The sequence below is a fragment of the Glycine soja genome, chromosome 12 (assembly GCF_004193775.1).
Source record: "Glycine soja cultivar W05 chromosome 12, ASM419377v2, whole genome shotgun sequence".
In the NCBI taxonomy this organism is placed as follows: Eukaryota; Viridiplantae; Streptophyta; class Magnoliopsida; order Fabales; family Fabaceae; genus Glycine; species Glycine soja.
In genome coordinates this window covers 5,241,178-5,263,599 of record NC_041013.1, presented here as the reverse complement: position 1 = coordinate 5,263,599, position 22,422 = coordinate 5,241,178, and the positions used below count along the sequence as shown (strand labels likewise).

General features: G+C 35.1%; 1 protein-coding gene and 1 pseudogene across 1 annotated transcript; one reads left to right on the top strand and one right to left on the bottom strand.

Annotated features, from left to right (window-relative positions):
• Window positions 1-2,375: 2,375 nt before the first annotated feature.
• LOC114380295 lies at window positions 2,376-6,274 on the bottom strand (annotated as a pseudogene).
• A 2,772-nt stretch (window positions 6,275-9,046) lies between these two features.
• On the top strand, window positions 9,047-22,142 carry LOC114378150 (isovaleryl-CoA dehydrogenase, mitochondrial-like). The gene is made up of 15 exons (XM_028336692.1): window positions 9,047-9,450; window positions 10,361-10,444; window positions 10,532-10,589; window positions 11,071-11,195; window positions 11,284-11,328; window positions 11,547-11,595; window positions 11,679-11,788; window positions 14,721-14,797; window positions 20,027-20,077; window positions 20,172-20,236; window positions 20,474-20,628; window positions 20,730-20,770; window positions 20,852-20,906; window positions 21,559-21,615; window positions 21,709-22,142. The coding sequence occupies exons 1-15, from the start codon at window positions 9,337-9,339 to the stop codon at window positions 21,850-21,852; spliced, it is 1,230 nt and encodes a 409-aa protein (XP_028192493.1). The 5' UTR covers window positions 9,047-9,336; the 3' UTR covers window positions 21,853-22,142.
• The last annotated feature ends 280 nt before the right edge of the window (window positions 22,143-22,422 follow it).

Genomic DNA, 22,422 nt, shown 5'->3' with positions numbered 1-22,422 from the left:
GATGAGCTTTCTTTGTTTGCATAGTTGAGTAAAGAGAAAAGAGCCCCCTAAACGTAATTGATTAAGCTATTATTTTAAGCTCGTTTGGCGGATCAATATAGGTTGATATCTGCTGTATAAAAAAGTAGACACTGGAGGAACATCGTTTGGTTATGGTCACCATTGCCATTTCTGTTCATTTAGTGCTGGTTGTTTATGTAGTGAATTCAATTTATATTAAATTCAAGTTTTTGTAACTTTTTGATACGTAGTAAGGAAAGGATGATGGATAAGCTATGAAAAAGACGCTGAGACACACTAGAGGCACGTCTGAATAAGTAATTGATTTTTTTTTTTTAAAATAGGGGTGTATGCTGAGTAAGAGAAAATTTTCTAAGCTTCTCATAGATATTCCAAAGACCTCCTGGGACATTTTTAATGAGTTGCAAACTCATTAAACATTACCCTGTCATCAAAATTTAGCATACTCGTTTTTCGTTAAATTCCTTATATCTTGAGAATATTTTTTAAACTTAATTTGTGTTGTTACTTATCACTAAATTAAATTGATCAAAGGGTCTAGTTCAGTTTATTGAGTAGAATGAGTTATTTCTTTGATTATATGTTACATGTTCAAACACACAACCAGTGTCCACGATTAAAAGGGATCAACATTTTAAAAAAAGTTATGTAATAATATTTTATGTTGTTTTCATTAATATATTGATTTTTTTATTTATCATCTAAAAGAAATATTTTTTTATTCAAACTAAAGTAAGACAAGTTATTAAATAGTATTATTCTTCTCATCATTAGTTTTTCCTCTAATGATTATATTAAAAAATTCATGTTAAATAATTTTTAACTAATTATGATATCAACATATAATGAATCTATAATAATAAACTTAAATTGTTTACTTTTTTAACAAAATAAAAAACACAAATCAAAACTTAAATTATAAAGAATTAAACTAGAAGTTAATATATTATTAATAAGGAACATAAATATAAGTTTTAATTTAAAAATGATGATATTTTGTCAACAGACAGCTAGAACATTTTCTTTGAGGGGATCAAATAGAAAAATTAAATTCTAATTTTAAAATTAATATATTAAATTTAGCTAACAACTAAAAAATTATAATAATTAACCACATCACAAAAACAAATTTACATAAATTAAACAAAAGGTGTAAGATCATAGCGCTACAAAGGGATAACGGAGATTGTTTTAAAATTCAAGATAACAATTCTAATGATAAAAAAACTTTATTTTATTATATTTAGATGTCACATTTAAAGTTTTATAAACATAATTGACCTTCAATTCTTATTAAAGCAAAATTTAATTTTTAACTTGATAATAATAAGAATAATATATTCTCTACTTTAAACAATGGAATAATATTTTTTTGTTAAGAAACATTTAGAGAAAAAAAATAGAGGTGTTAAAACTTATTGAACATGATGATTATATATATTTTTTAGGAGGCGTATCCATATTGTGGAAGAGATAAAAAAATGAGATCAAGTAGATGTGACGAGAAAAAAGATGGACATAGAAAGAAAATAAAAAAGAGAAGAAATTATAAAAAAAATTGCATAAAATCATTATTAAAAATTATATATACATATTTTGTATTTTTTTTTTCTTTTAGAGGATAACTTGTACAATTTTTTTTTGTGTATAATTGTTTTTGGAGGTGTAAATCAAATGATAGATGATAACATGAATAAATTGAAATTTCTTGAGATTTATTAAAATCATGTTAATCAGTTAATGTAATGAAACATCATTTTAATGAAATTTTGTATCTATTTTTAAAGGAATACATGTTTATATTTTTTACTACTTGTATATAAGGGACCGTCGTCATTATTATTATTATTATTATTATTATTATTATTATTATTATTATTATTATTATTATTATTATGTCTTGGACCCATAAAATATCATGACTGATCTTGCACATAACTAAGAAGTCAGAGATTTGCTTTGAAATTCCTAGTTCCATTTAAACTAAAGCACCTAACCAATTATTTCATTTCTAGTTACACTAATCATAATTTCATTTCTCATACTATGTACTTGTTAATAAACTCAAAATCCCAACCCATGACCGGGTGCATGAGTTGTTTTAAATCTTTGTTTCTTGCACACAAAAAAATCCACCCAACCTATGGTTTTCTTTTCCTATGGCCATCCACATTCCAAGCTTACAACTAGTATAATTTAATTCAGTTATTATGGCAAGTGAAACATTTACTTTGCTACCCAAATAATAAGATCTTAGTAACCAGCACCTTAAGGACATTCGTTAAAAAATTAAACGAAGAAAAATTTTAATATGTAAATCATAGGAGTAGAAAACGCAATTTTGCACCTTCCAGTCAAAAACTTTCTACTTTTAATTCCTTAACTAGTATCCTTGGGGCACTTGTTAGCATTTGCCTAAAAAATAAGGTGTCTATATCATGTTTACAAACAGAAAAATGCAAATAAATACATTAAAATATGCTCCGGTTTAGTTGCTGTTTGTTTTAGTTTTATCGACCATATCACATGGCACGGGACAAGTTTTCCCCAAGGAAAGCATCGAGTATGTAGCGAACTGCATTTGGAAAGGAAGGGTATACAAAGATTCTGTAAATCTTTTGGTCATGAGCTATCCAAATTTCATTTCTGACAAAGTGCAATATTCCCAGGTACAGTAAAATGGTTGAGCCGGGAATTGTAAAGGCCTCTACAATACAGGATACAGCATAATTCAAATCAACACTCAATCAGGAGGTCAACTCCAGCGTGTTCTTTCCTGCAATGTCTGGCTTTGAGAAATGCAATTTACTGCAGAAGTTGTCGTCCGCCTGCTGAATGTTGATAGAAGCAGAGTGGTTTGTCAATCATACAGACTTTATCTTTCATATTCTGCTTCCATAACGGGGAGAATGCTTAAAGCTGAAGCGCCTAAATGCATGCCCCTAATAACACCTCCATACACAATCTTAATTTTATGGCACAGAAGCAAGATGGAATCCCAAAGTGCCGTTCTTCCCTGACATAAATCCATGGCTGTTAGCAAACCAACATAAAAGAATAACAGTAGGCTAGTAGCATTCTTGCTCACAATGGACAAAATATGTATTGGAAAATAACAGCATTATGAGTTAAATAATAGTAGCATCAAAGAAAGCTCAAAAGTATTTGATGTTAGTTCATGAGTTGGGGCTACACAGGCATTACTGACCTGAAGAGAAAACTGCGACTTCTTATCCCAGTACAAGGCAAAAATTGGGGGACCCTGCTTTCCAACTGCTAGTATACATGCTCCTGGGTGAAGCACAGAAGGGACAGTAGACACTACAGCAATGTATTTCACTGGAAACCTTTCCTTTGGGGGAAGGACTCCCAAGAATAGCCGGTTTTTGCCAGATTGAGCTCCAGCATATGACATGGCATCCTCATGTAACATCCATTTTGGATGTTCTAGGAAAGCACAGAACAGATACAACAGCAAGTAAGAATCAGAAGGTAACTCAAGTGTCCACTTTTTATTCTTTTTATCATAAACCTCACCACTTCCCAGGTACTCATAATTCTTCAAGCATGTTCGTTCTGCGAGCTCTAAAAATTAAGACAAGGCAACTAAAGTTAGATTACATTGGTGTATGCCGGCCATGAAACCAATCTTAGATTAATTTCTGCTTCAATTTATTTAGGAAATCCGATGAAGGTTAATGACAAATAAGAGCAATATATCCATAATTCTATCAACCTCAGATCCTTTGGACGTTGTAATCAGCACGGACACTGCTTTGAGGTAGCAAACCTTTAACCACTCTCCTTTAACCAATGGTTGAAGCCTTTGGTGTTCAGTGATAGCATCCACACAATCCTGCATAACAGGAACTAGAGAATCTGCTGTGGAGACTGCTGCATATTAGATACAAGCAAGGCTGTATATAAATATAAACCAAGAGGAATTTGTAAAAATCAGAAGCTATCAGCAAATATAATACAATTGGGAGGTCAGAAAATCACATTTAATTGATTATTGTGAAGCAACATACATTTGGAAGAATCTATGGCCTGCACAAGAGTAGAATGTAACTGATGAAGTAATCCATCTTCATTGAGAGACATTGCAGGTTGCCACTCTTGATTCTTATTAATTGTTGGCAAAGCAGAAGGGGTGCCAGTAGACAGCATATCACTGCCCACTTGACTAATCGTGATTGAAATACCAAGTTTAGCAGCTGCTTGCATAACCTATCAATATGGAAATCTTAGAGCCAGAGAAAATGAATTAAATTAGTTGATGCCCCAATCATGTTGTGGATGTTCAGGGCTTCTAACTTAAATTAACAAGAGCTCGTTTGAATACAGTACCAAAATGAGTTTTTGACTGCTTTTGCTTAGTTTGGGTGGCTCAGCCACACATTAATTTGAGCTGCTTAGACTTCAAAAATTGATATTTCAGCAAAAGAAAAACTCTTTGAAAGTTCAACCTTTTGCAGTAGTATTACCAGCCATAATCTATATTAGTCAAATAATGCAAAGTGCACTTTATAGTGATATCCATTTTTCTTGGTGATTAATTACATAGCAAACCTTAAGTAATTTTTCCGAATTAACCAAACAAGACTCATTCTTCTTATAACATGAATAGATAAACACACTCTAAAAAGAAACTTGACCCAAAATTAATTCTCTCCAAAACCAGCTCTACACACTTATCATAGCACATGAATGAGAGGTCCTGAAACCCTCCACGAAAATTTTACATCAAATACTACTTTGTCTGTCATTGAAAATTATTGTTGCCATCACATATATTGACTTCCAAAGTCAATATTTTTCTTGTTTGTTTAACCTTGCTTTGAACATAAGAGAAGAAATGAAGAATAAAAGAAACCTTAATGTGACTTGTCTCAATCTTGTTAAGCAAAGGATTGAGCAGAAGCAAAGAAAACCATTGCCTGAGTTGATCATGCCACTGTTCAATTTGAGGATAGATGCCAAGATGTTCAAAAGCTTGAACAGATTCTTCCATGGACATTGGTGCAGGAAACTTGCCCTCACCCTTCTTAGGGGGAGTGTTAAACTTTTGCGAGCCCGGAGACATCCTCACAAGCCTCAATGACGTACGCCTAGCAGTTCCAGAGGTATTGGTTGAGCCTGTAACTGTAATAGGGCTCACTATGCCAAAACCAGAAACAATAGGAGGCGGGGTAGACATCTTCCCAGCAGACTCATTGATCCTTTCATCCACTTCAGCTATGAATTTCTCCAGCTTTTCTTCAGCCGTTATCTTAGTAACAGAGGAGGCTTGCCTGTTAGACCAAGGACTCGAAACTGCTGAATCCACTCCAGCCGAACCCCTTGGAGGCGAAACCGAACCTGGCGAAAGATAGAATGACACCGAACCTGACTACCTCGATGGAGTACCAATAGAACGAGCAGCACCACCCCTATTAGAATTTGAACCATCGGCATCAATGCTAGACGAAGAACCCTGAGTGGGACTGGGAATTGGCCGGTGAAGGGGAACAAGCAAATCTGAAGAAGGCAGTTGAAGTTTAGACTTGGGGGGCTTCTTTGCTGAATCAGGTTGAGCCAAATCAACCTTTGGCTTCACTCCTAAAAGCCCTAATTGATGTTTTGTTAGCAAAATCTCATTCCTATGAACGCTGTTAGCATCAGACAGAGACTTAGCCGCAACAACACCTCCACCAGCATACCTAACTCTACGCAGAAACACAACTTTGAAGAGTGCAGAAACAATGAAGATAAAACCCACTATAGCTTGTAGCGTCTTGGCAAGCCAATCTGAAGTTCAATAAAGGGATCAGAAATTACCCTAATTAAAAAAATTGAGGTTGGAAACTTACAAGCTGTGACAGGGGAAAAAGCTGCGAAGCTCAAAATGTGGACGAAGCCGTTTTCCCTGCAATGTGTGAATATTATACAGAGTGAATTTTTGTGAAGAGAAGAGTGTGTGAGAGTGAATTACCTGAAGAAGACAGCGAGAAAAGCGAATGCGGAGGCAGAGAAGAAGGAGAGGATGGTGAACTTGGAAGGTTGAAGACTGTTGGAAGTGAGAACCGCCGAAAAGGAAGGGTTTTGATAGACACTGAACTTCGATTTCGGGTGAGAAACCATGGGAATTGGGAACCAACCTCGCTAGGGTTTTGGTTTTGGGGGTTTAAGCTTTCACATTTCAATTTACATACTCAGTTCTTCCCTCACCTCACTCCTTTCTTTTATTTTTGAATTTTTTACTCCTCGTCTGATAATAATAACAAGAGTTGGAGTGAAGAGTGATCTAATTTATGTAATTAATTTTTATTGTGGTTTTTACAAGAGGATAATTAAAAGAGAGAGAAGAGTATGAAATCACACAGCAACAATAATAATTTAAATTAAATTAAAATTAAAAATAAAATCTAATTAAGAAAAAACTAGGTTAAATTATGTTTTTCGTTTTGGAAAATTGGTAAAGTTCCAAATTCGTCTATGTAAAAAAACTTGTTTGTTTTTTTTCTTATAAAATTATAATGTGTTATTTTTTTTTTTGTCAAGAATTAGATTTGAATGAATTGAAACCTACATGTATGATTGTTCAATAAAATTTGGACATTTATATCTTTATTCTCTCATTTTCTAGTTTCATGGCTTGCAAGCACCTTTCTTATACCTGCTCAATTGGATATTAATTTATCTTCCTTTCACTAGACTTTGACAACTACTCCTCCTAGTTGACTCCAATCACTCTTCCTCTATGTCACTTCCTTCCCTCATTGCCTTCACAACCTCTTCCTCTTATCTGATCATTTCCTTCGCCTCTCTTCCTCTCTCATTATTGTTGTTGTCAAAGAGTTGTCGCACTCCTTCCTCAATGACGTCATCGTTTGTTTGTCTTTCACATACGACAGCTGAAAAAAAAAAACAGATATAACATACACTGCGATTGAAGTAGGTGTATTTATTATAATCAAAACACAACATTTTACAAGTCATTCCTCAAATTTCAAAGATGATATTTCTTCAAATTAATATAATGTCAAAATCTTTTGTTAAAAATGCAAGTGTGCTCATAGAAATGTATATTTCAAAATATACAATTTAAGTACAACAAATATATTGGTCGAACAAATAATAAATCCTAAATCATGTATCGTTTTTAGATAAATTGGAGCAACACAAATTCAACCAAGAAATTATAAAAGAAGCAAAACAAATTGAACATTAGGTAAGGAAAAGGGTGACATGTCTTTAGAAAAAAAAAATCGCAAGTAACGTATCGTTTCCACATAAACTGGAGCAACACACAAATTCAACCAAAAAATTACAAAAGAAACAAAATAAATCATTAGTTGAACTTTAGGTAAGGAAAAAGGTGACATGTCTTTAGGAAAAAAAAGGAGGCACCAAAACAACATTAATAATTTTAGAAAAAAAAAATAACAGCTCAATAATCAAAATGATGCCATTTTACCATTGCAATATTAATCTGGTTGTGTTTGGTTTTTGGAAGGATGAAAATAAAATTTGCATGTTTGGTGGAGGAAAAATAAGTTTTAAAATGGTTGGACTTGCCCTGTTTGATTGAGGGGGAAGGAGATAAGTAGAGAAGAAATATGATAGATTCCATGTAGGTCTTATACTTTTCCTACTTTATTTTGATTTAAATATTTATCCCTTATTTTGATATTTATTTTCATCCTCTCAACCAAATACATCATTAATCTATCATATCATCGGTAATATGAAAATTATATTAACTACTGTATGAATTGAAGATTTACATATATCACCAGTAATATATATATATATATATATATATATATATAATTGTTTTCTTTCTTTATAGAAATTAAAACAACTTATCCCTAACTTTATATGGATTACAATTAGTAAAGTTATCTCAAAGGTACTGAATAACATCTTATTCCTAACCTTCGTATATTAATTAACATCTAAATATATTTGGCTTACACTTTCTTTATTATTAAAACTTAAAAGACCATATCTTCTTACCAAGCTGAAAATATTTGTTATTAAAAAACAAAATATCTCTTCCGTAAAAACACTGATTATCAAAACTTATAAACAATAATTTATAAATGATGTATATATTATTTTTTTTTAATTTTTTCAATCCTATAAAATAAATATTATATCACTTTTTAATATACCAATGAAGTTCAATTCAAGTCCGATGATGAATAAAATGTGAGTTATTATAAAAAAAAACTTTTTAATATTATATGATATATTACTATCATATTAAAAAAATTTAAAATATTATTTATTCATTACTGATTTAATTGCTGTTATATTAAACAATTGAGCATGGAAAATCGATTGAATGATGGGTCCCATTTAAGGACATCAGTCCGGAGAATAGTGGGTATAATTGGGAGTGTTCATGTATTAGATTAGATCAATTTTGTTAAGTTATCATCCAATTATTTAATTTAAATTTTTAATCAAATTCAATTCAATTTAAAATGATTTGAATTGGATCAATTTTTTTTATTTTAATCTTAATTTTAACTTTAAAAAAAATAAAAGATAAGATATATAATAAAAAATAATATAAAATATAAAATATTTTATTTATTTATCAATATATAATTAATAATAGAATATTTAAACATTTTAACTCAAATAATTAGCAAACTATCTTTAATTAAATATTTTTTTCATTATAAATTATATGATAATTTTATTTTCAAAAGGATATTAATTATTTATAAATTTATGTGTATTCGTAAAAAATATAATTTTTTCTTCAAATCTTAACTATTAATATCCTTTTGAAACATTTTTTTAATCATTATGAATAAAAATATATAGTATGTATGATTTTGGTTTGAATTGATTTTTAAAATCAAATTTAAAATCTGATCCAATAAATGTTTTTTCGTTTCACATTCAATTGGATCGATAAATGAACATTATAGAGAATTCATATATCTCTTGTGAGTATATGAACAGTACATGTGCAGTTATCTCTCAGACAATTCATATATTTCCTGACTCGGACAAGGAAAGTAGCTAGACACTTTACTGAGAAACGCTTCTTAATGAAATAACTTTCTCTCACTCTGAAGATGATCCACGGTGGCTACAACCTCCATCCTTATCTGAAACTGCCACTAATATATTAGTACTTTCTTTAGAATTTATTTATTTATATTATCATCATTTTTACTTAGCACCAAAAATGAATATATAATTAAGCCATACCGATGGAGAGTGTCAGAGTGGTAACACTAGCTAAGTATTAGTGGCAATAATCGATCAATTTTCATTTTTCAACTGTGACCCATCTTTGTTATTGCCACCATGCATAGGATCAGCACCGCAGGGTACATTTTTTCTGCAGTTTTCAGAAGGAAATCTCAGCCTCACTCTGCTGCTTTCTCCACCTCCTTGCTCTTCGACGAAACTCAGATACAGGTTCCTTCATATTCAGTGTTTGTTTGAAAAGCTTAGTCAAAATGTATGACCTTTTCATCTGGGTTGTCTTGAAACCACTGTTATTATAAACTGGTGCGTGAAAAATGGAGTCTTGATTGAAATTATTATATGATCAATAAAATGAGATAAATGAACTATTTTACTGGATAGGAAGTTTTTTTTTTGGGGGGGGGATGGTCTTACTTAGGCGTATCTTCTGTAGGAGACAATTCTGCTGGATACATGGTTGAGCACTAAATGTGGATAGCTCTGGCTAATTATTCATTTTCTCTTTAACTCATTTCACTTGGTCTGTCAAGGATGTAGAAAAGGAAAATCCAATGACTTTTAGCATGATGTTTGACCTTGGTATCTGCTATTTGGTTGGAATGTATGTCATTGCCATAAGTTACTGTACTTTGGCAACCTACAGAAGCTAGCTTGAGAATTTTGGTTGGCTGAAGCATATCCCTTTAGTTCACACTATGTTCAACTGCGTTGAAAATATTGACAAGCCCCCCACACCTAAAGCCCTATCTGCATCAAATTGTTTATTTTGTAATAACAACAAATTAGAGTGTGTGTGTGTGCACGTGCCCACATGTGTTTTCCGTCAATAGAGACTAAGTGATGTTTGGCCCATTGAATTTATTTTCCTTTGATGTTTTCTCACTTGTAATGCATGCAACAGCTTCCCAATGGGTAGCCAAACACAACTTTAATTGTTTGGTTTTGGAATTTTTTAGTGAGAGAAAAATCTTAAGATCCTCTTTCATTTTAAAGGTTGTTTTCTGCATCAAGACGCTTTACAGAATGTGTTTATTGCTTAAGATGGTATTGTGTACTAGCTTCTAAAAAGTTGAGCTATGTCATGCTTGTAATGATTGGAAGGTTTTATTGCATGGTGCAGTTTAAGGAAAGTGTTGCTCAATTTGCAACAGAAAATATTGCCCCTCATGCTTCCAAAATAGACCACACAAATTATTTCCCAAAGGTCAGTATGAGGATCTTTTGTTATCATGCCAATGAACATAACTCATAGTATATTACACATTCTGATTACATTTTGATGTAATTTTAGGAGGTGAACTTATGGAAAAGCATGGGAGAATTTAATCTCCTTGGGATTACTGCACCAGGTAGTTTGTTTTTCTTGCTTCACTGCTTCCATTTTCTGATTTGTCGAAAAAATTTCCTTTTTAGATTTGTAAGCTGTTGGTGTTATCTGTTACCGTGACTTCCATTTGACAGTTGTTATTCTCCCTGTATATCTTGTGATACAATTGTGAAGATAATAAATGCTAACAAAGCACAATTCTTTCTGCACATAACATCCAATCACTGAAAAAGGTGTCTGATATACCTCCCCAAAGAAAGGGTAGGTACCAGATACTATTTCATTTTGCAGGCTGAGTAGAAATTAATCAAATTATTCATATATTCTCAAATCATCATTCTTCGGTATTATTTTATAAATGGAGTCATATGGACAATCATTTTTTATGAAATTCTTCTTCTTTGGGTGTTCTTAAAGATTGGTAGTATACTTGGAATCTTTACAATATGGCCATGTCTTGTATGTCAACAAACTTTTCCAATTCTATTTCTGCTTATTTGCAGAGGAATATGGAGGGCTTGGCCTAGGTTACTTGTATCACTGTATAGCAATGGAAGAGATTAGCCGTGCTTCAGGTTCTGTTGGTCTTTCTTATGGTGCTCATTCAAACTTGTGTATCAATCAGCTGGTAATTGAAGAGAACTTAAGTCTCTTTCTTTATATGCTTTATGATCTTCTAATGAGTCTTCAGGATTGCTACCTCCTGTTTTGTTTAGGTGAGGAATGGAAGCCCTGTTCAGAAAGAGAAATATTTACCAAAGGTTCTAGTTCTGTGCAATTTAATCTTATTTATTTTCAGTGAAATGTTTGCTGCCTAGCCCTCTTGCCGATGATGCGTAAAAGATGGACTTTATCAGCCAAAAATGCTCTTAGCTTTCTACCCATTTCTTGTGCTGATTAGTAGTCTTTCTCAACTTTTCTGTGTCTATTTATCTCTCTATTTATAGGCTAAGTTGTTTTTTTCTCTTCAATTTTGAAGCTTATTTCTGGGGATCATGTGGGAGCATTGGCAATGAGCGAGCCCAATTGTAAGATGTGTGAACTTGAATTATAATATCTTGCATTTTGAGATATTCCAAGGAATTTACAAAGTGAATGAACTTTTCTGCAGCTGGTTCTGATGTTGTCAGCATGAAATGCAAGGCTGATCGTGTAGATGGGGGCTATGTACTTAATGGGAACAAGATGTGGTGTACTAATGGGCCAGTTGCTCAAACATTAGTATGATTCTTTAAATTTCATTGCATTTTCCCATGCTCTTTGCATTGACTTTATTCGTGCTTGATATGCCTTTGGAAAACTAAAAGGGCAGTGTTTCCCTAATTGGTAAATTCAATGGATTATTTTTCACTGTAACAGCATATCTTTATCATAATTTGAGGACCTTATTGCAAAATAATGATGAAAAATATCAATGTCTTAAGGATTTATTGCACCATACAACAACAACTGCCTTATCCCATTAGGTGAGGTTAGATACATGAATCACACAATGTCACAGGCCTTGGTCAAAAGCCAAATTCTCCAGGATATATTCACCATGAGTTTCTTTTAATATTATCTTCCAATGTCTTTCTTAGTCTCCCTCTACCCTTTTTGTAGGGCTAAAAGCAATGCAATCTACTCCTTGTTTGTGCCTCCAATAACCCGCTTTGCACATATCCAAACTAATTAAACTGATTTTCTATCATCTTCTCCTTGATAGGTGCCATATTAATATCTCCTTGTATGCAATACTGTATAATGTCTTTTTTTGTGTGACTACACATCCACCTTAACATTATAATTTCCCCTACTCCTACTTTTCTCTCATGTTGTTTTAAAGCGCAACATTGACTACCATAGAGTATAATTGGCTGTACAAATCCAAATTGATTCTCTGCAATCCTTGTTTGTTTTCTTAATCTATGCTCAATCACTTTTTCCCATAATGCTAAAATGAAGAGAAACCATTATTACACCATGAATGGGTAAAAATGTAAGGAAGAAAATGCTATTGGGATTGATGAGGGAGGCTCAGAAGAAGAATTTGTATGATGCTTTTGAGGTGGGAAGTGATAAAGTTGAAGCAGTATACTGCAATACACAGACGATACTATCTTTTTCAGTGACGCCTCCATGTCTAATGTGGCTGCCATCAAGACTATGCTATGGAGCTTTGAGCTAGTTTCAGGTCTGAAGATCAACTTTGCCAAGAGCTGCTTTGGGGCCTTCGGGGTGTCCAAGGAGTGGGTGAAAAATGCTGCAGACACGTTGAATTGCAGATTGCTGTCGCTGCCCTTTTCTTACTTGGGGATTCCCATCGGGGCTAACCCAAGGCGGAGCGAAACATGGGAAACAATCATTGTGAAGTGTGAAAAGAGATTAAATAAGTGGAGACAAAGACATCTCTTTTTGGGGGAAGGGTGACTTTGATAAAGTCAGTCATGAACTCAATTCCTATCTTTTATTTTTCTTTTTTCAGGGTTCCTAAGAAGGTAGTGTCAAAGCTAGAGGGTTTGCAGCGAAGGTTTCTTTGGGGTGGCGATGTGGAGCATAGGAAGATCCCATGGATCAGTTGGGACACAATTTGTCTTCCAAAGGCGAGGGGAGGACTGGGCATTCGGGAACTGACAAAGTTTAATTGCGCTTTACTTGGAAAGTGGCGCTGGAATTTATTCCACTACCAAGGTGAGTTATGGGGGAAAATACTGGAGTCGATGTACGGTGGATGGAGGAATCTAGTTAGCGAGAGGAGAAGTAACAAAGAATCCATATGGTGCATGATCTAAATGCAGGATGTGGCTTTAATGTGGAGGGAAGATGGTTTAATGAGAATATAAAATAGAGTATAGGGTGTGGATCAAAAGATTTTGGGAGGATGGTTGGCCTGGTGAAGGAATCTGTATGATGGATAAATATCAGTGCCTTTTTTGTATCTCAGAACGAAGACAGCAGTTCATTTATCAGATGGGGCGAGTGGTAGATGGTACTTGGGATTGGAATCTATTATGGAGAAGGAATCTGATGGAAAGTGAGCTGGCCTTGGCATCAAATTTCATGGCGGAAGTGGAGGCTCTTTGTATTTGGCCTTTGCAGAAGGACAGTTGGGTGTGGTTGGGGGACATAGGTGGGGAGTATTCAGCTAGCAGCGCATATAAAATTCTTTGTGAAGATGGGGGTGATTGGGAAGAGGCTGAGGACAACAATGGGGTGTACAGCAGGTTGTGGAAGTTGAAGGTTGCAAGCAAGGTCATGCATTTCAGTTGGAGGTTGTTGAAGGACAGAATTCCAACAAGGATTAATCTTTTAGGAAGAAATGTGGATCTGCAGGAGTCTAGATGTCTGCTGTGTTTGTTTGTGGATGAAGATGCTCCACACTTATTCCTTAACTGTGATAGGATAATACCAATGTGGTGGGAGTGTCTCTCATGGCTGAGAGTGTCTACAATATTGCCACAGACACCAAAGGAACACTTCTTACAGCACTCATACTGCTGTATGGATGGTGTGATTCAGAATAGGTGGCAAACACTGTGGGTAGCTTTGACATGGTGTATATGGCACCATAGGAACGGGTTGATTTTCTCCAATGAAGAATTTGATGATCAGAAAGTGATGGAGGAGGTGATTTTCTTTTGTTGGTTGTGGCTGAAAAACATGGAAAATGATTTTGAAACACCTTCTCATGTATGAACCAGCAATATTAAAGCTGGGCTTTTGTGTGGAGGGGGATAAGGTCTTTTGTAGGTGGGATATATCATGCTTTACATCACAGCGTTTTGGCACTCTAATATACACTGCATTCAGAATATATTAGAATCCCCAACCGGAACAGTGATGGTAATAGTGTGGTAGTATGTACAGAAAATAGTACCTCTGGTGCTGCTAACAATTATTATTCATTATTAATAATATGTATACATATTTTAGTTGATAAAAAAAAGTAATGCCTGGGTTCCAAGTAAACCATTGGAATTGATATTTAAACGGGATAACATATTTTTCAATTTAATATCCACAGATCCAAGAGAATTTTTGTATTTGTGACCAATATCTTTATGACTTATATCAAGAAACAGGATGCTCATGTAATATAAAACTATATTTTATTATAGTTCAGACATATGCTGAGAATGCATAACACGTATTTGATTGTGTTGAATTGAATCAGGTTGTCTATGCTAAAACAGACATAACTGCTGGGTCAAAAGGCATTACTGCATTCATCATTGAGAAGGGAATGCCTGGGTAATTGCTCTAAATCTTGACAACAAGTTATACAATATTAAGTGGACAAACCTCTATATTTCAACTTAGTTAATTTTTAGGCAATAATGTGACCACTTGCCATGCCACCATAGGTTGTTAATCTTTACTGGCATCACATGATTTTAAGCTGCAATTTCACTTTGACAAGTGATGCTTCTCCAACTAATGGATATTAAATTGTATGTTAAACCAAGTTGCTCTCATGTATCATTTAATGCTAGACTCGTTCAGTGGGACTTATCATGTGCTGTAGAAGTAATGCAAAATAGTTTTAATAAAAAAATAAAAAAGTGCTGGAACCTTTTAACATCAAATAGTTCATATTTGATTCCTGAGTGAGTCTTGTTAAGGAATTTAGAGAGCAGAGAGGAAGAGATTTGTATTGAGGAATTCAACCCAACTAAAAACAGTTTACAACTCTGTTTATATGACAGTTACAGTTATGTAACTGTCAACTAACCTGAGTGAGTTAGTGACATCTGTAACATAGCTGTCCTAACTAACTACTGACCATAGTTAGACTTACTGACTTAGCTAAACTTCGGTATTCTGCTTCAGTACTGGACCTAGCCACTACTGATTGCTTTTTGGACCACCAAGAGACCAAATTGGGTCCTAGGAAAATTGCTGCACCTAAGGTGGACCTTCTATCATCAGGATCTGATGCCCAGTCAGCATCACAATAGGCATGAACAGAATAGTGAGAGAAAGAGAAATTAGGCTGCATACTAGTCCAAAATTGATAGTCCCTTTGAGATACCTAAGTATCCTCTTCACAGCTATCCAATGCTGGTCAGTAGGTTTACTCATAAACTGGCAACCTTTGTTGACAGAAAAACTGATTTCTGGCCTTGCTATTGTAGCATACTGAAGAGCACCCAGAACTGATCTATAAAGAGAGGGGTCTGAAAAATATTCATACCCTGTTTGAGTTAGTTTGCAGCCACCAACCATAGGAGAAGAGATAGAATTAGCCTCATCCATAGTAGTCTTTGCCAATAAATCTCTAATGTATTTGGACTGAGTGAGTAGAAGAGATCCATTAGGTTGAGAGCTGACTTCAATTCCCAGAAAATAGTCAAGATCACCCAAATCTTTGAGAGAAAACTCAGAGTGGAGTTTAGAAACCAGAGATTTAATAAAGGTGTGATTATTGCCTGTGACAATAATATCATCTACATAGACCAGCATATAAACCACAGTACTAGTGTCTGAATACACTAATAAAGAAGGATCACACTTGCTGGATTTGAAACTCTAGGTAAAAAGAGTATTTCTGAGTTTCTCAAACCAAGCCCTAGGAGCTTGTTTTAGGCCATAAATAGCTTTGTTTAGTTTGCAAACTAGATGTTTGTTGGAGTCCTCAAATCCAGGAGGTTGAGTCTTGTAGACTTCCTCTTCAAGAATGCCATTTAGAAAAGCATTGTTGGCATCTAGTTGCTGAAGTTTCCATTTGTTAGTAACAGCAAGAGTCAAAAGAATTCTGACTGTAATTGGTTTGATTACAGGTGAGAAGGTCTCATTGTAATCATAACCTAGTCTTTGATGAAAGCCTTTGGCAATAAGCCTAGCTTTATATTTGCTGGCTGTACCATCAGGGTTTTCCTTGACCCTAAAGACCCATTTGCAACCAATAGGAGACCTTGAGGAGGGGAGATCAACAAGTGTCTAAGTGTTGTTATGAAGAAGAGCATCATATTCTGTCTTCATAGCTGCATGCCAAGTAGGATTAGATAGAGCTGACTTGGTGGACTTAGGTTCAGCATGAGTGAGAAGCAAAGTTGGTTGCAGCCTTGGTTTTATAATTCCGGCTTTTGCCCTTGTACACATTGGATGAGTATTATCAGGTCTGACCAGCAAAGGAGGAGATTCTGCAGGGGAGTGCACTGAAGTAGGAGGTACTGGGGCAGATATCACAGGATTAGAAGATACCTCTGGTTGAGGAGATGGTAAGTGATCAGTAGATGCTGATAGATAACTAGTTGCTGCTGGTTCAGGACTAATTGAAGAAGATGAAACTTCATTTGTGGAATTAGTCCCTGAAGTAGATGAAACTTCATGTGTGGAATTATTTCCTGTAGACTGAGACATAGCAGGAGCTACAGGATTCAAAACAGAAGGCAGAACAGATAAAGTGCTGTTTGATGCTTGTGTTGAAGAAGTAACTGGCTCAGCAAAGAGTTGAGGATAAGGAAACTTAGCCTCCTTGAATATAACATCTTTAGAAATATAGATTCTGCCATCAGATGAGAGACACCTGTAGCCTTTATGAGATAAGGAATATCCTAGGAATACACATTCCTGAGATCTGGGCTGAAACTTGTGTTAGTTATAGGGTCTAAATAAAGGAAAACTAGCACTTCCAAAAACTAGAAACTTGTAGTCTGGCAGCTTGTCAAAAAGATTTTGATAAGGAACTTCATTCTGAATGGCAGATGAAGGAAGCCTATTGATCAAGTAAACACTTGAAACAACAACATTATCCCAATATTCTAGAGGTAAACTAGCTTGAGAAAGCATAGTTAGAGCCATTTCAACTATATGTCTTTGCTTTCTTTCCACAACTCCATTTTGGTGATGAGTATGTGGAAGGATTAGTCTACGAATAACACTGTTTGAAAAACAAAATGTGACAAATGTGACAGTATGAAACTGCTTTAATAGGAAAATTAAATTGAGTTTTAACCATAGTATGAAACTGTTTGAAAACACTCAGTTTCTGACTTGTTTTTCAACAGATACATCCAGGTAAATCTAGAATGAGCATCTACAAATGTGACATAGTATTTAAAACCAGAATGAGAAGTAAAGGGTGCAGGACCTCAAAGATCAGTATAAACTAACTCAAATGGTTGAGTAAACAGTAAGAGAAGGAGAAGAAGGCAGTCTGTGAGACTTGCCAACACAACAAGATGAACAGAAATCTGAACTTGTTTTATTAATGAGTGGAATAATACACAATTTGAGTACTAGTTTCAGAACTTCAGTACTTGGATGATCAAGTCTAGAATGCCAAATGGCATAGGAATCTTTACATGTGGAAGCAACACTTACAAATGAAAAATTATTCTGCATATTTACAAAGGAAGAATTGGATTGCACAAAATCACTTGATGAAGAAGATTGTCTTGAAGACTGAAGCAAGTCAGGAAAATGGTATAGCCCATCATGACCCACCAGTCCATGAAGGAGAACTTCTTTAGAAACCTGAGATTTAACCACACAATAGGAGGGATGAAATTCAAAGAAAACTAAGTTATCTTTGCAAAATTGACTGACACTAAGATTTTAGTGATAGAAGCCACAAATAAAAGATTCTTACGAGTAGGAAAAATCTTTGAGTTAAAGGGAGAATAAAAAGATGAAACACCTGAGGCATTAATGTTCAAGCCCTGACCATTACCTATGGTGATTTGATCTGGACCTTCAAAGGGGGTAGCTTGCTGAATATTTTGACACATTAGTCACATGGTTAGAAGAACCAGAATCAGGATACCAGTTTGCAGACTGCACTGGTTGAACACTAGCAACATGGGCCTGTGGAGATGGTGATGATGAAGTAGGGTTCATGGGCTGAGACTGATATTGAGGTGGCATGTATTGAGGTGGATAAGGGAAAAAGGGATAAGGATTATAGGGATTAAAAGGTGGTGGTGGTGGTGGTGGTGGATAGGTACTGTTTGGGGTTTGATTAGAGGATGATGAAGTGACAGAAGATCACTGTGAGGTTTGGGTAGGTGTTTGATCATATGGCTGTGAAGGCTGAGTTGATGTCTGATTATTGGTGTAATTCGTAGGTTGTGAAGCAAAATAATTTTCATCATACCTATGATAGCAAAAAGATGCTTCATGACCTAATTTATGGCAGACTTGACACCGAACATCTGCAAATTTGCCATGACCCCCACCACGGCTGCGACCTCCATCATGGCTGCCACGATAGGCCACCACCTCTGCCGGAATTGCTGCCAAAATTGTTGTAATTGTTAGCAGCATCATTAGAAACTTGATTTACATACGCTTGAGGATTAGAATTAACTCCAGCACTGATCTGAGACTGAAAATTGGGGGTAGAATTAGGGTTTCATTCAGTACGATTTCCAGCACCTAGAGACTTCTTGCTGAGTTTGTCAAGTCGTGATTCATGAGCAAGAAGTGATTCTACATCATCCACAGACATAGGCTTAGATTTGTTGTAGATATAGGATACTGTGGTCTCATACTCTGTCGGAATCCTCCAAGAATGACATCAACTTGCTCGCTTTGCAAAACAGAATCACCAATGGAAGTAAGCGCATCAACCAGCGTTTGAACATGAAGGAGATAGTCAGTGATTTTGCGATTGTCGAGAGAGAGGTTTCAAAGCTCCGTTGAAATTGATGCTTCCTTGTGCGAGCAATCGAATGGAAATGTGAGTGAAGTTTCTCCTAGAGATGCCATGAAGTAGTGCATCCTACAAGAAGAGGAAGAACAGATCCAGAGATCGTCGATTGTAACCAGGAAAGAAGAAGCTGATCTTGCTTCTCCTAGCTGAGATACTCCGGTGACACTATGCCTGCATCACAATTGGCAATAGTCGCAAATCGTGACAGAATGATTGGAGCAACAAGAAAGTGAGATAAACCATGACCTTTAACAACTGGTTGCACTTGACTTTACCATAAAAGATAATTGGAAGTCGTAAGCTTCTCAAAGATGGAGTGTGAGAACGTAGCCGGAGAAGAAGATACCTTGCAGAGGATGAGGAGGTGGCGAACCACCAATAGAGTCATGTAACACGGAAGCATGAAAATTAACTTAGGATCAACCTAGCTCTGTATACCATAAAGGAATTTAGAGAGAAGAGAGGAGTAAGAGATTTGTATTAAGGAATTCAACCCAACTGAAAACAGTTTACAACTCTGTTTATATAACAGTTATAGTTATGTAACTGTCAACTAAGCTGAGTTAGTTAGTGACAGCTGTACACATCTGTCCTAACTAACAACTAACAGCAGTCTAACTACTAACTATAGTTAGACTTACTGATTTAGCTAAAAAGAAAATACAGTATCGAGTAAGTATACTCCAATAGCTTGCAAAAAATCCTTCTCCGAAAATGATGGAGAAAGAAAGAGTCATGATCACTCATAAATAACATGCAAATCTAACCGTGAGAAAAATAGAGATGAAAGATGAAAATCTAACATTATTTATGTTTGACTACAGATTCAATACTGCCCAGAAATTGGATAAACTTGGGATGCGAGGAAGTGATACGTATGTATGCATGTTCTGTGAGAAATTTCTATTTATAATCCATTCCTAACCACTTTCCCTCACTTTAACTGATAAAATGGAATTCTGCGGGCAGGTGTGAGCTTGTCTTTGAGAATTGCTTTGTTCCAGACGAAAATGTTCTTGGGAAAGAAGGGAAAGGTATTTGCTTTTGTAGTCTTCTTTATTGTTTGCAAAATAATGTTCTTATTTTTGTTACTTTGGTGCCAGAATTTTGTTTTTAGTGGCACTATTTGTGTAAGTTAAAAGAAGCTTCTCCAAAGTAGGGCCACTAGTTTTCCTTTCTCTTTTTTCCATGCAAATACTGATAAAGAGAAGGACATTTTGTTATTGTTGCATGTCAAGTGTCATTTATTACCACTTATTCTTTTGTTTCAGGAGTCTATGTCATGATGTCTGGGCTGGATCTGGAGAGACTTGTTTTGGCAGCTGGTCCTCTTGGTATTATGCAGGCATGTCTTGATGTTGTCCTTCCTTATGTTCGACAACGAGAGCAGTTTGGTCGTCCTATTGGGGAGTTTCAGTTTATACAGGTTTCTTATGCACAACATTGTTTTTTGCAATTATCCTGCGTGTGTATTTTATGTGTACGTGAATCTTAGCCATCACATTTTCATTTGATCTTTGGTTACAGGGGAAAATTGCTGACATGTATACTTCATTACAGTCCTCAAGGTAGAAGATTCTAATGTCATGGTGCTCTTTTCTCTTTCAATATAAGTTTGCATGGCAGTAGATAAACAGTCTTCGTTTCAGGTCTTATGTGTATTCAGTAGCTCGGGACTGCGACAACGGAAAAATTGACCCAAAGGTGCATCCAGGTGTCTTTATCAGTTTTATCTTGTGGTTGAAATAGTACTATTTAGCTTAATCATTGGGTTCTTTAAATGGATTTTTTTTTTCTATTTACAAAACTACTTTATTTTATGAGCTATAAGGTTGACTTGGTAGTTGAAGGGAGAAGGGGGTAGCGAGAGGTCGTGGTTTTGAATCCCTCCCACTAATGAATTAACAACTAACATTGGCCTTTCAAAAAAAAAAACTACCTTCCTTTTTTTTCACATATTACATGTATTGCAGAAAGGATTAACATTGGTTCTGTTTTTGTTTTTTGTATGTTTGTTTTGTTTTTTCACTCTGTTTATTTGTTTTGGGTCTATTTTGCTTGGTATAACATGAATACAATGTGCATTGACATCTGTTAGTAGTAATATTATGATGCTGTCGTGACATGCAATTAAAAGTGTAACATTATAATTCTTGATATGTTCATGTTTTCTGCAATTGTTTTAAAACTTAATCATAAACATAAGCTAAGATGTTGGTTCATTACAATTTTACTCGCCTCAGTTTTAGCCTCGTCCTCAATCCTACATTCCTACGAACTTCTATTTTTCTGTTTCGCGCCATGGTTGTTTCCCTATTCATTGAGTTCTAAAGCATGCTGAGACTACTATTTTCAGGATTGTGCTGGAGCTATACTTTGTGCAGCTGAAAGAGCAACCCAGGTTGCTTTGCAGGTAAATAAACAAAGTTGCTCGCATCGGTTATAGTTGTTACTGTTGTTCTTTTATTCACATTTTTTAGTGCTTTTACCCCCACCAAATTTTCAGGCTATACAATGTTTAGGTGGGAATGGTTATGTAAATGAATATCCCACTGGTCGTCTCTTGAGAGATGCCAAACTCTACGAGATTGGTGCAGGAACTAGTGAGATCAGAAGAATGATTATTGGACGTGAGCTCTTCAAGGAGTAATAACATGCCACGATACCTTACATATTGGATGGTGCTGAGCCACTTGGGGAATTCCCTTGCAGATGTTTGTGAAACAAATGCTACATTCATCAAACTGATAGAACTATAGTCACGAGAATTGATCATTTGGTCCAAGGAATAAAATTTTTCCCATATTACATTTTTATATGCTTTGAAAATCTTCAAAGCAATCATTCATCTTGGAAAACAATGTTGGAAAAAGAAAAATTTAGGTCTGACATTCGATAATTTGATGCCAAAAGTAATGTGTGTAGATGCGTTACAAATCACATCGGGACCCCAATCCCTATGGTAAGGCTTACAATGAGAGCTCACGAACTTGATTCGACCCGATACAAAAACATTCAACGCTGAAATAACGTAATAGATATTGAATGTTTTATCTTTTGCGGTTTCTGTGAAAATTTATATTTGATTGATTCAGAACTAGAGTGCATTTCTCAAGTTTTTACCAAAGTATATTTTGCACGTTATTCTATGGCCACATTTTTGGACCTCTAAACCCGCATCACACCTCAAAGAGGTTCCTAACAGCCGTAGCAATAATAC